General features: G+C 45.8%; 1 protein-coding gene across 1 annotated transcript in view; it reads right to left on the reverse strand.

Moving 5' to 3' along the window:
* Positions 1-2,884: 2,884 nt before the first annotated feature.
* SNX30 (sorting nexin family member 30) overlaps positions 2,885-13,099 on the reverse strand; it is a 114,932-nt gene continuing 104,717 nt past the window's right edge. Inside the window, exons 8-9 of the mRNA XM_061200095.1 lie at positions 12,696-12,848; positions 2,885-9,094 (exon numbers count right to left, since the gene is read on the reverse strand). Of these exons, the coding sequence (XP_061056078.1) occupies positions 9,035-9,094; positions 12,696-12,848 (213 nt within the window). The 3' untranslated portion in view covers positions 2,885-9,034. The remainder of the gene's footprint in view (positions 9,095-12,695; positions 12,849-13,099) is intronic.

Below are 13,099 nucleotides of genomic sequence, written 5' to 3' on the forward strand. Positions count from 1 at the left end.
CCTACAATAGCCATACATGGAAACAACCTAAATGTCCACTGACAGATGAATGGATAAAGAAGATGTGATACATATATACAATGGAATACTACTCAGCCATTGAAAAGCATGAAATAATGCCATTTGCAGCAACATGGATGGACCTAGACATTATCATACTAAGCGAAGTAAGTCAGACAGAGAAAGACAAATACCACATGATATCACTTATATGTGGAATCTAAAATGCAATACAAATCAACATATCTATGAAACAAAAACAGGCTCACGGATATAGAGAACAGACTTGAGGTTGCCAAGGGAAAGGCGGGGGAGGGAAGGAATGGTAGTTTGGGATTAGCAGAGGCAAACTATTATATAGGATGGATAAACAACAATGTCCTACGGCATAGTACAGCGAACTATATTCAACATCCTGTGACAAACCACAATGGAAAATAATATGAAAAAGAATATATATAACAGAAGAAATTAACAACATGGTAAATCAACTCTACTTCAATAGAAAGTTTTTTTAAAAGGAAAAAATAGTTTCTCTTTAGAGTAATGGCATAGGTGTTGAAAGGTTTTAAGCAGGAACATGGAATGCTTACCTCTTGATCTTAGAAAGAGGACTCCGGCAGCACTGAGAATGAATTGGTGGAGGAAGGAGTGAGCAAGACTTGCAGAAGGAAGACAAGCAGAGAGGCCTCTGCATGAATCCAGGTGAAGGATGGTGGTGGACTGACACTGGGTAAGAAGCTATGAGGATGGAGAAAGGTTAGATGGACTTGGAGAAATATTTGCAAGCTAAAGGTCAACAGAAGTTGGTGATGGATGAACTGTGAAGGGTGAGGTAGAGGGAGGCAAGAATGACTCAGATCTGGGGTTCAGGCAAACCCAAATCTCCTTCCTAAGGAGGCAGAGATCCTCGCTGAGACAGGCAACATCGGCAGAGAACGTGGGATGGGGCAGATGAGTTCAAGGCCATGCTCTACCTCTCTAAACAAACTCTCACCAATATGCTCATTCCTCTGGACTCCTGCCCTCCCCAACCCTAGCCCCGGAACTGGTTCCCCAACCTAAATGAATCTAATCATTGGCTTCTCCATTCCTGTCCTAAAAAACTTGCTCTCAACATCTAGAAAAATTTCCTTATTTGTCCACATTGACCCTGCCACAAACTTGTGGGTTTTCACCTAAGCTGGGCTCTGAACACCCTAGTATTGACTCTTTTTCAACCCCACCTGTCACCAGGGTAGTAGTGTCAAACCTTTTCAGCTTTCTCCAGGTCTTCTAGCAGATGTTCTAACCCATTAGTTCTCAAAGTGTGGTTCCTGGATCGGCATCATCAGCATCCCATGGGAACCTGTTAGACATGCAAATTCTCAGGCCCCGCCCAAATCAAACTCTAGGGCTGGGGCCCCAAAATTGGTGTTTTCACAAGCTCTCAGGCTTAGGAACCACTGTTCTAATCTATGGGCCTTCTTCTCCTTACAAACTTTTGCTGAGTCCCCCTCCTCCTCTCCCTGCATCCTTAATTCTTGAGGCCCCCAAAGCCCTGCCCTTGGTTCCCTTCCCAGGTCATCTAGTCTACCAGAACTCTCTTTCCAACAATCTAGTCAACACCTCCCCCTGGGTTTCCTCAAACGTAAGTCCAAACCAAATTCTTCTCCTACCCCACCATCTAAGCCTATACTTCACCTTCCGTTTTTCTCTTGATTGATTTCATATTTCAGAAAATGGCATCACCTCCCAGCTCCCAGGCTGGAAATCTCCAAGTCATCTCTGACCCCTGCCCCTCACCACAAAAATCCATCTCCCTTTCTATCACTTCTTTTTTATGATCTACTCCCATCTATTCCCCCAGACCTTCAGTCTCACTACAATCCTCCAGCATACTATTTTCATAATCTTCTTAAAAGGAAAACAGTTTAAAAAATGATATATCTCCCTTTTAAATTTTCAACTGGCAAAGCACACAGGAAGGACTGTTATGGGAACATCCTGGATATTTAAGTTGGCCATATTTGAACAATAGGACAAGTCTTTCCATAAGGGTTATCACATAATGAGGGCCCAGCAGACACTTAGGTGCTTTGTATACATTATTGCTAGTCCTATCGGCAACCCTTCAGGAAAGGCATGTCTTCATTTCAAAGATCATAATACTGAATTTCAGAGAGATGTGACTTGCCCAAAGCCACATACCTAGAAAGTAGAAAAGCTGACATTTGATCCCCAATCTCTTATCCCACACCTTGCTGCCTCATTTTGTATAACTGAAGTCTTATATTAATGGTGTCTACTATCAGTAAGCCAAGTTTAGCACCAGTTTAAGTCCATTTCCAGTGCATTGCCATCATTAGGTAAGCTTAACTGAGCATTCTGGTCTCTAATTTACAACACACTCGAACGCTCTAATGAGCTACAGACGTTTCTTCTTTCTTTACAGATTTTTTAAAAACACAGGAATCAAAAAAAAAAAAAATCAGGAAATGACTGGCTCTGACTCAGAATATGACATCCTGCTTTGCTACGGGATAGAATAGGAAGAAATCCTTCATGTAATTACCTGGGCTGGCTGCCAGCCTTCCTGCCAATCACGGTTACAGATGGACACTGGGTGGTTTCTTCATGTCCTCAGATTGGTGCCACCTTGTAAGATGTAGGAGAGGGCAAACTGAGGATAAGTCCAAAAAGAAATGAAGAATAAAAACAGTTAAATTATAGGTTTTTTTCCTGTCGCTATGCATATCCTGATTCTCGCAGGCAAACGGATACCTCTTCAGAGAAAATAAGAAAACAGAACAAGAGGCACGCATGTTTTCCTGTCCTATAAAGCCGTACAAACGGAACGTGACTCAAGGTAAAGAAAGTGTCTTTTATAGGTTTATTGGTCCATTACTTTAAGTTAATTGAGGTAAAGAAACCTGTTTTAAATTTACAAGCTAATAGTTTATCAAGCAATACAAATTTTTGTTTACCTTGAAATGTAATACTAATCCCATGGTACACAATGGACAGAATTTTTTATATGCAGATATATGAAAAAAAGTGGACAAAAACCTCATGCCAGCATCAAAAATGCAACAAGAACTTTTTTCTCTTTATAATCTCTGGGTTCCATAACAAAGGAAAAAAAAAAGGTGACGTTCTTTTTAAAGTTTGGTAGCTTCATGAAACAAAGACTTTGATCTGTAAATAAGTTGCCTTCTCATCTACAACACACATTCTCAAGCACATTTTTTTTTTTTTCCCCCCACAGCTTTTGATTTGGCTTAACAGCAGCATGGAGAGAAGAGAACACATTTACACGGAGGACTTGATCAATACCTCAGGGTTTTTCTTTTAAAATTTTAAATGTAAAGAATGATTTCTAAAATAATAAACAGTCCATAATTTGGACATGACCTAAGCAAAAGGGTTTTTTTGCTTGTTTGTTTGTTTTTCCAACAGTTAAAATACAAGTTAGAAAGTTTGCTGGCAGTTTATTTCACGGGAATGTATCAGATGTACATCATGTCTGAACGCATTCCCGACACACAGACGTCAAGGGAACAGGTACAAGGGTACAACGGACAGGGTGCTATAGGACAGGACCAAAACCTCAGGGGTGCCCAGGAGAACGGTGCTGACTGCTAAGAACTGCTGGTTTGTTATTCGATGGGGGCCCAGCTGACGCGGGCCTTGTTTTATCCCACTGAGTCACATTTTTGTTTGCAATGTACTTTCCCCTCCCCACTTCCCCACTGGGGAAAAAGCAATCCCCCTTCCCTCCTTCGAGTATCATCTGTGACTGGAGGGATGGTCCGAGACTGTGAGCCAGCCTGTCACACAGGGGAGCTGGCAGGTGTTACCTGCTCACACCTGGCCTACAGGCTGCCCAGAATCACCTGGTGAGAGGGCAGCGCCTCCCAGAGAGGCTCACGTGCTGTACCCAATCACTGGTTTTAATAGTAAAAGCTCTATGACAAAGGACTAAATTACGTGAGTCAACAGCACGTTTCGTGTTTTTGGCATTTCAACCTGCGGAGAATTTCTATGTAAAATATGCTGCTCTGAGGCCCCCACGGTATCTTTTAAGAAGCTGTTCTACAGAATCAGGGTAAACATTTAATATTGTCATAATCTATAGAGTTCTCTGTATCTAAGTGATTTGTTGATGCTGATACCGTAATATCAGAAATGTGCCAAAAGGCACTAAATTAATCTTTCACACTTTAAAACAACAACGACAACAACAAAAAAAGGTTTTGTGGTCCCTGTGTTTCCTTACATTATCAAAAATATCATTTGGCAATAGCAATACTTAGCTTTCTCCTCCCAAAAGGCAGCCCTAATTATGAACCTCAATTTCTTGCTTGTTTCTTTAAGAGGAACAAAGACTGGCTATGTTAGGCCTCAAGTATTTAAACTGAACAACTGATTACAACTCTAAAAACCCTTTCTATTCAGAATCTAAAAAACAGTAGTTGAAGAATAAGGCATATTAGCAGGTGCTGACAACTTCTCAAAAAGTAGAGTCAGGCTTTTAACAGTCTGTGGCATTTCTAAAAGTCTGGATTTGTTGACTTTCAAGTGCTAAATACACAAAATGTTTATGAATGAGACAAATATCTTACTGGTTTGTTAACGTTATTTTTTCAAAGAACTTATTTACAGACTATCTATAGTAGTAAAAACTACCTCGATAACATATTTCTTTTGCCACACAGAAGGGGGTCAGACAGTCACACCCAGAGAGCATTTCAAAGACATATGATTAAGAAAAAACAGTCACACCCCCTGTAACTGCTCCCCACCCCAAACCTTTTCTAATGTAGACAGCCCTGCGCATGCTCTGATCTGTGCAACTATGGAGAGACCAGATATCCTTAATACAGAAAGCAAACCACCTATTGGGTGGGTTGATGAAAAATCAGGTTCCTGGTTTATTCACTGAATTAACAAACCACAAAGAGGCGAACAACTCCCAACACACCCAGATCAATCTGTAGGTCTGGCCCGGGGGATGGCAGGTAAATTTGAGGGAAATGTCATCTGAATAGAGAAAACACAGTAAGTGAGAGGGCATGTTCAACCTGGTGGCACATTGGGGATTTTTGAAAGTGAGAAGATACACCCAAATTCCCAAAATAATTCTGCAGAGAGGGATGGCCAAAGCAGTGTTACCCCAGCCTTAGGATGAGATTACCCAGTTTCCACAGACCTTGAAAGTAGGTGTCTGGGAAGGTGGGGACCAGGACTGGTGTGCCGTACCCTGACAACAGGCAGACCTGTGTTGGGTCTTGGGATGGGTTAAAACTGGGCTCTACTCTGGCTGCTCTAAAGGGCCGTTTCTGCTCAGAAGACAGGCTGCTGTGGCCCTGGCTGTCCCTCCACTCTCACCAGCTCAGGACACAGGGCAGAGAACTCTTGTGTGGCCCACGAATGGCATCAAAACAGAGCCAGGTGCCCGTGATTTCAATGCTATCAACAGCGGGGCCAAGTCACACAACCTCTGGGTGCCTCTTGGGCTGATACGGTCCCCAGAGAAAGTCCATGTGCACACTGCCACACGGCACCGTGCCCTTCTCTAAACAGAGCAGCCCATCGTCCCAACACAAATGGCAGCCTCACAAGAAACGAGCAGCAGGTGTGCATTTAATTCCCTCGTGTGGACAGCCACTGAGAAAACACATTCAAGTCAATAACATGAAGGACACACTCTGGGTGTGGCTGAAATTTGGCATGGAGACAAACTTAGGTTACATTCACCACCATCCCCAGAGTCGTGCTGGTTTTTGTTATTTCGGCTAAAGAAAGGTGTGTGGTGGGTTCAATGAGCAGCACGGTGAAATACGAGCCCGTCATGTCCATAATCGCACTTTTCTGAGGTCACCAGGAATCATCGTTAAGTCTTAAGAAATGATAAAATCCAACCCCAAACCTGGCTCGAGCAGGAGCAGTGGTTCCTTGCTTTGAGCAGAGTAGCCTAGAGTCTTCTTGGAGATCCAGCACGTGGTAAGGACGAGCAGTGTCCATATCTGCTGCAAATCGCAACTGCTCTCTTCAACCTCATCTGCATCTTTAAGATCTGCTCAGTTTCTAGGAATTCTCGCTTCTGCCCTAGCCTGGATTTCTAACCCAGGTGAATGGAACCTTTCACTTCCCCGGCCCAGGGACAGTTGACAGGGATGACTTTCCACTCCACTGCCACGTGCTCAAGTCTCAACCTGTCCATGTGTGTCTGCCTGAGGTAAGACACATCCTCAAGCAAAAACCTCTTGGAAAATAAATACAAGAGAGGAGTCGGTGATCTCAGCACCCCGACTTTTGTGGAGCCAAGAAGGATGGGGTGACGAAGCCTCTACGAGGCAGTCTTTGGCACAGAAATCTCTGGGTTACACTTCTCACAGGGAATCACCTTCGTGCTGATGGAGATGGAGAGGTGAATGCTTGGGGCTGCTGACCCTCGGGGGCCCGAGGGAGCCGCGGGGGTGGGAAGGGCTGGAGGGCCTCCTCCACTGCCTACTGTCCCTTGCCTTCTGGGCCAGCCTCCTCACCTCATCAGATGCCAGCCAGAAGTAAGGGACAAAGGTCCCTTTTCTGGAAAGACCATTTCTCCAAGGAAGGCTGCAAGACACCCTGGTCCTCCAAGCTCTGCTATCAATGGCACGCTGGAGGTCGGTTTGCCTTGTTCCAGCTCTCTGGAGTGTCAAAGCACAGGCACGTGACAGGGCGACCAAACAAACAGAGAAAGATAAAAGCCCAAGATGCCTGCATCCCTTCAGAACCAGTCTTCTGCCTCCAATAATGTAAGGGGATGACTGTGTACCCCACCCCCTTCCTATGTCCTAGCAAGGAACCTGATGGTTTTTTCTTTTTTTTTTTTTTTTTGGTAGGGCTGCCTTCTCGCCCATCTAACCCTTCCACAGGAATGTGCCTGGGCTTTGGCAACTAGCAGCAGACTAGAGTCTAGTCTTCCTGTAACTCCTTCCACAGTTCTTTACAAGCATTTGTCACACTGGACAACATTTTTAAAGCATACGTTCCACCAGGAAAGACTTCACACGTTCCCAAAGATGAGCATTCGCCTCTGGGTCAGTCTAGTGTTTTCTGCCAAATATCCATAGAAGGCCATCAACCCACTATCACATACATGCCCCGAGTCTACCAGCAAGCTGTCAGGCTGGACCTGGACATCGACACCCACACCAACAGGATGGTTTAGAGGTAGAATGAAACACTGACTCACCACTCGGGGTCTATGGACTGTTCTTACCCTTCTGCTTCAATGAATCGTCTCTAATTGTACCAAACAGAAAATTCACATCAAAGGATTTTAGAATGGCACAAATGGGGTCTAACAGCGTGCACAAGTACCAACTGATATACAAATTATCACTTAAACCGCGACTTTTTCAAACACGATGAAGCAGAACCAAACTGTCCTGGGCTGTCCAACAGCTGCCCCACCAGCATCACAGCCGTGGCTGCCCCACCAGCATCACAGCCGTGGCTGCCCCAAGATCTGCAGCTAGAAGCGGAATGCAGTGACCTCAGCAGTCTGCACGTTGACCAGTATTTGCAGGTTCACTTGCAAATGCAGCAGTGTCTCAGCACAGCTGTTTCATTAAAAAAATAGTACTACCGCTTATTTGAGGCTCAGATTTGTAATTTTATAGAGATGAGCCACAGACGAGTGAACACAAACATGACACAGGTAGTTTTACTTCATGAGGGGAAAAAAACGAGCTGGAAGAGAGATCCTCTTTGTCTGTCTGTTTTGTGTTGCCACACTTGAAAAGGAAACCTGCTAATAGTTTGAAATGAAGACTTTAGATGCAGCCGTCCCCAGGAACGTGGCTGCAAGCTGAGGAGGTTTCAGCTTAACTAGTAGCAAAGAGTTCGCTGTCACACTTGTCATCTTCGAGGCCCACCTGGATACAGACTCTTCTTCCTGACTAGGAAAGAGTCAGGTTAAAGCACTTCACGTAGAGCATTCAGACTGAGTTTACAAATCTTGACTGTATCATAAGAATATGCCAGCCTCTCCCCAAAAGGTTGCCCAAACATTCAGCAGACACAGCAGGAGACATTAAACTAGGAGTTTTTGGTGAGGTAAAGGCAAATTGCACAAAGCAGACATGGGAGGTGGGGCTTGGTATATGCCCGCTGACCTCAACACCTCGGAGCTACTCTGACTTCAAGACAACAGATGACCCCTAACAGGCCTAACTCTCTACCCTGATGACATTTAACAAGCAAAAGAACATCGAAGAACGTCACAGAGAAAAATGCACCTTTTTTTCATTTTACACAAAACAATTTTCAATCTACTACATTTTAGTGTCAGAAACAAGTTCGGGGAGCACTGCCCCCTCAGCTTCCCAAGGCATCGCATAAGGACAAGGATGCTAGCTTGCTTGCTTTAGCATGGATGCACCTAGACACTGATTAAACGGTCCTACGCGAACCGGAAACCATAACACAGGTGTCACTCATGACAGGCAGGCAGCAGGCCACACTCAGAGCTACGCTGCACATTAAGGGTTTTCCACGGAGGCGCCGACACCTCCTTCTAGGCCAAGACGAGTCAAGGCCCATGGAGGTCAATTCCAGAGCCACTGTGCATCCACGGAAAGCAGGAGCTGCCTTCTGTTCATGCCTTCCTCACGGCCTTGCAAAGCAGGACCCGGGTTCTCTTCCGTGGCAGGCAACTCTGCTGTCCCCAAAGAGGGGACTGTAACGAGACGTCAGAATGTCAGCTGAGGGCTGTCTTGTCCCTCAGTTTCAAATCTTCGTAGTGTCCCACCGAACAGGTTCCTTCACACCACGGAGGTATGCTTCTTCTGCTGAGAGATGATGACAGCCTTACAGACGCCACCAAGGAATAAATACTCATTGAAAACAACTGTCGGACAAAGGTGGGGGGAAGGGAAAGAAATACACAAAAGAGAGATGTTTCTGTGGTTGCCTTCTTGGTGCCACCGCTCTAGCGCTGCAGGGACATTCCGGTGTGGGCGCCATGCCCTGCATAGGTAGGAGAGTCTCTGTCCCAAGAAGGAGCTTACTTGGCCTCTTGCTTCTCCTGCAGTAGTGGGATAATCGACTCCCAAGCCATGAGGCACTGGAACGACAACACACACACAGAGCATCAGCGTGGAGTTTCAGATTTCAGGGTCAGCGTCTTCATTCTGCTTTGATCTATACCCTCACACTGTCAATCCTGCTGGGTCACCTTTGTCTAATGACACCTACATGTATTATCCAGAGCTAGCAGAAAGAAGGGAGGCAACAGGTGTTTGACTACATCTCCCCCTGCCCCCATCTCTATGAAAGACTGCAGCGTCTCTGTGAGGCCTAAATGCACTGTCCATAAAGCTCATATCAGTGAGTGGACATGTATTCACTGAAAGAAATACCCTCCATTCCAAAAGCAGAAGAGAGGGCAGGCTGCAAACCCTTGGTGAGGCCCTAGGTTCTCAGCCAGGATGGAGACACTGCTCCAGGTGTGGGTGGTGCCTGCAGGAATATATAAATTATCTTGGAACGGGCCAGCTACCTGACTCAGAGGGGGCGGAAAACCCGCTCTTCTTCAGCCACCTCAGATCTGCTTGTATGGGCCACTCCTGGATCTCCCATAAAGGAAAATGGGGGGAGGGAACTCTATTTATTGAGTTTTATCATGTCCAGACACCGTTATGTATTTTACATTCATTGTCACTAGTCCTCGGAACAACTCTAGGAAGTAGAATTATTATTATTTATTACACAAACACACACTTCACAGGTGGGGAAAATAAGACCCAGAGAGGTTAAAAAAAAACTTTCCCAAGACACACAGCTCATAAGTGGCAGAGCTCGTGATTCCAAAGTGGATGTTCTTTCCACTACACACATGCCTTTCATTGCAGACCCTTCAGAAGAGCCAAGAACTTGGAAGACGCTGGCCCTCTTCTCTGAGAGCATGCTGCTCAGCAGGAATGACCCGCCCTCTGAGCAGCCTCTTGCGTAAAGAGGAGAGAAGAACTACATAGGCCTTTCTTAGGAGCAGCCCAAGGGTGAAGCAAGGCTTTGTGTTAAGTCATCTGGGGAGGAGACCTGAGGACGGGGGAGGAGAGACGCATCCCTAGATCAAGCCGGGTGAAGGGAGTGGTGAAATGGCTCCTTGCTTCCTTCCTTGGTGACTCTGAGGTTGGAGAAGAAGCTGGACTCAGACCCTGCCCTACAGAAGGAAGCCCAGGGGAAAAAAAAAAAAAAAAAGAAGGAAGCCCAGGGGGCCTCAAGGAGCTTGCTGTCAGCAAGAGACCCAGTGTGGGGTCCGTGGCATCCTGGGTCCTGCTCTCTCCCTCGGCCATCATCTCTGATACGGAAGGTTCTTCTATGTCAATGATGGGAACCAAGGCCACACCAGCTTGCTTTTTCTTTCTTTCTTTCTTTTCTTTTTAGCGTTTTTAAAATGTATTTTATTATACAACTATTACATGGAAACATTTTCATTGTAAAAAACTTCAAAAACTACAAAGGAAGCAAAAGGTCCCCTTGACCACAGACCCAACTAAATACCTGCTTTCTTCACAAAGTTAACTACTGGACAAACACTCAAGCTTTTTCCCACCCCAGGACCCTTAAATATGTTGCTCCCTTTGCCTGGAATACTTGTTCTTTGTCTCTGAGACTCAGGTTAAATGTTATTTCCTCAGATTGGACTTTCCTGCCCACTCTACTTGCCCCCTTCCATCCTGATCTGAATGATGCCCCCTAGTCTCTCCTCGCAGTTTCCTGTTCTTTTCCTGTAGGGCACGTATCTCTCTGAAGAGGTGGGATTCTTGGATTAACGTCTATCCTCCACTAGGCAGACGGCTCCTTAATGGCAGGAGTCCTGCCACTTTGTTTACCAATGTGTACCTGGTCCCTTGTACACAGACAGCACACAAAAAGCATTTGTTAAATATAAGTAGGAGCCAAGACGAGGCCCCAAGACGGTGGCCCTGTTTGCAGTATAGTGGCAAGACATGGATAAAGGCCCTGGGTTTGAGTCCTAGGACCCGGGCCTTGGGAACCCTGGAATTAATCACCAAGAGGAGGAATGAACGTCCAACTGAGTCAGCACTGGTGCAGTGGGAAGCGGGGCTAGAGTGAGGGCATGAGGGAAGGAAGCACCATTCACTGAGTATCCCCCATTTGCCAGGCACATTAGAGGTTCTCAGGCATCATTTCATTATTTCTTCACCATCATTCAGTGGATAAGGATCACTCCCATTTTGCAGATGAAGAAACAAAGGCACAGAGAGGCACCCTGTCTAAGAGCACAGTCAGTAGAGGAATGAGGCCTTGGCTGCACATGGAATGATGTTTCCATCTTTGGGCAGTCAGGACTGTCCCCAAAGATCCGTGGTCTCTGTCCCCCTCACTGACAGTGTGTGGGAATTCTCAGATCTCTGGACCCGGAGAGCCAAGTCCGATCCTAGTTCAGTCATTCACAAGGTGAGTGACCTTGGGCAGAATTTTAAAACCTTGCTGAACTTCCATTTCTTCAGCTTTCAATTGAAAGCCCCTAAAACCCACTTCACAGTGTCATGGTGAGGGTTAAATTTAAATTTAATGAGATCACATATGCAAAGCATTCAGCCCAGTGCCAATGCAGACACACAGTGGGGGTCCCATGAGAAAGGTACTGAGGAAAGGCGTATGCCACCTTCCCCCTTCCCTATGAAACAGCCCTTACTAAGACCTGGCAAGTAAGGGCCATTCCATGACTCTCTTCCTTAACCCTCCTCCCAATCAAGATGCAGACACACTGCCTCTGCACAGCAGCCAGAACCAGCAAAGCTTTTGAAAAAGATGGATTCTTCTAGTTTGAGATGAGGACATGTTTCTAGAATTGTGATGGGAGTAGCTGAGTTAATGCTTGTTCAGCTGGATTTTAAGTCTACAGGTTACTTGTTGAATTACCATTGGGCCATTCTTCATCGATAACTTTAAGCTTTAAGGAATATCAGGATTCGTTAGCAGAAATGATCTAGGGTTGGATATGCTAGGAGCAAACTTTGATTGAGGATACTCAGCTGCAGCTTGATGACAGCTGTATGTGTGTGAGGGTGGCGGGCGGGATGCTTAATTTGAAGCCCACAGATCAAGGGGACTCAGCAAAAATACTGTTTTTAATAGTTTTCTTTTGTAATCCTACATCCCTTTGTTTTAGGTATTTAAAAACAGTATTTCAAAGTCTATTTAAAAAAAAAAAAAACACAGTATTTCGATAAGGGGTCTCTAGGCTTCACCAGATGACCAAAGGGATCCATAGCACAATGAAGGGAAGAACCCCTGTGTGAAGAACCACAGAACAGCTTAAAGGAACCCCGAAGCCTCTATCAACTGGGGACATCCCTGCGCTGCAGGCCTGACTGACTGGGAAGCAGCCGCTGGAAGAACTAAAGGGCTTGGAGGATAAAACTACTGCTTCCATCAGCAGGGTGTGCAAGTGAAACCCCTGTGGGCGCCCAGGGCCCCCCTGCCCCACCCCCCCGGCTTCCAAACCCAGCACCACATCTAGCACAGCAGGGTGAGGACACACAGGGGTTGCTAAGACTAAACACATAAATTAAGGGAAGGAGATGGACCCAGCAGGACCCTTCTGGACTTCTGGCAGGCCCTGACCAGAGGCTCTGGCTACTAGAAACGCTTCCTTAAGGAGAGGACTGTTATCGTGTCAGCCTGCTCATTACCTTCTCATAATACTGGATGTTCTTGTCGGCCATTCCCATGAGCAGCTGCCGGAAGTCCTGCCTCTTACTGTTCTGCCACCTCTCCATGTCGGCTTTCAGATCAGCATTGAAACACTCCATCCGATCCTGACATTTCTCCACATCTGCTGGTACCTGGAAGGGGGATGCATACACGGGAGCTTTGTATGTGTAAGGGGTACCTCATGCCCCTGTGCTCACACATTTGTGAGAGGCCAGATTACTGCCTTAAAATGCCATGGACACACTCCCTCCTCTGGAGGCATTTACTTGCAGGCACAGCCTTAGGTTTCCAGATGTAAGAAAGAATTCAGAAAAGTGCTATCCTGACCCAAATTTTTAAACTCATCCAAGCCAAACAGTGACTTGTGGGGGAAACACCTGCC

Source organism: Eubalaena glacialis, chromosome 9 (assembly GCF_028564815.1).
Source record: "Eubalaena glacialis isolate mEubGla1 chromosome 9, mEubGla1.1.hap2.+ XY, whole genome shotgun sequence".
Lineage (NCBI taxonomy): Eukaryota > Metazoa > Chordata > Mammalia > Artiodactyla > Balaenidae > Eubalaena > Eubalaena glacialis.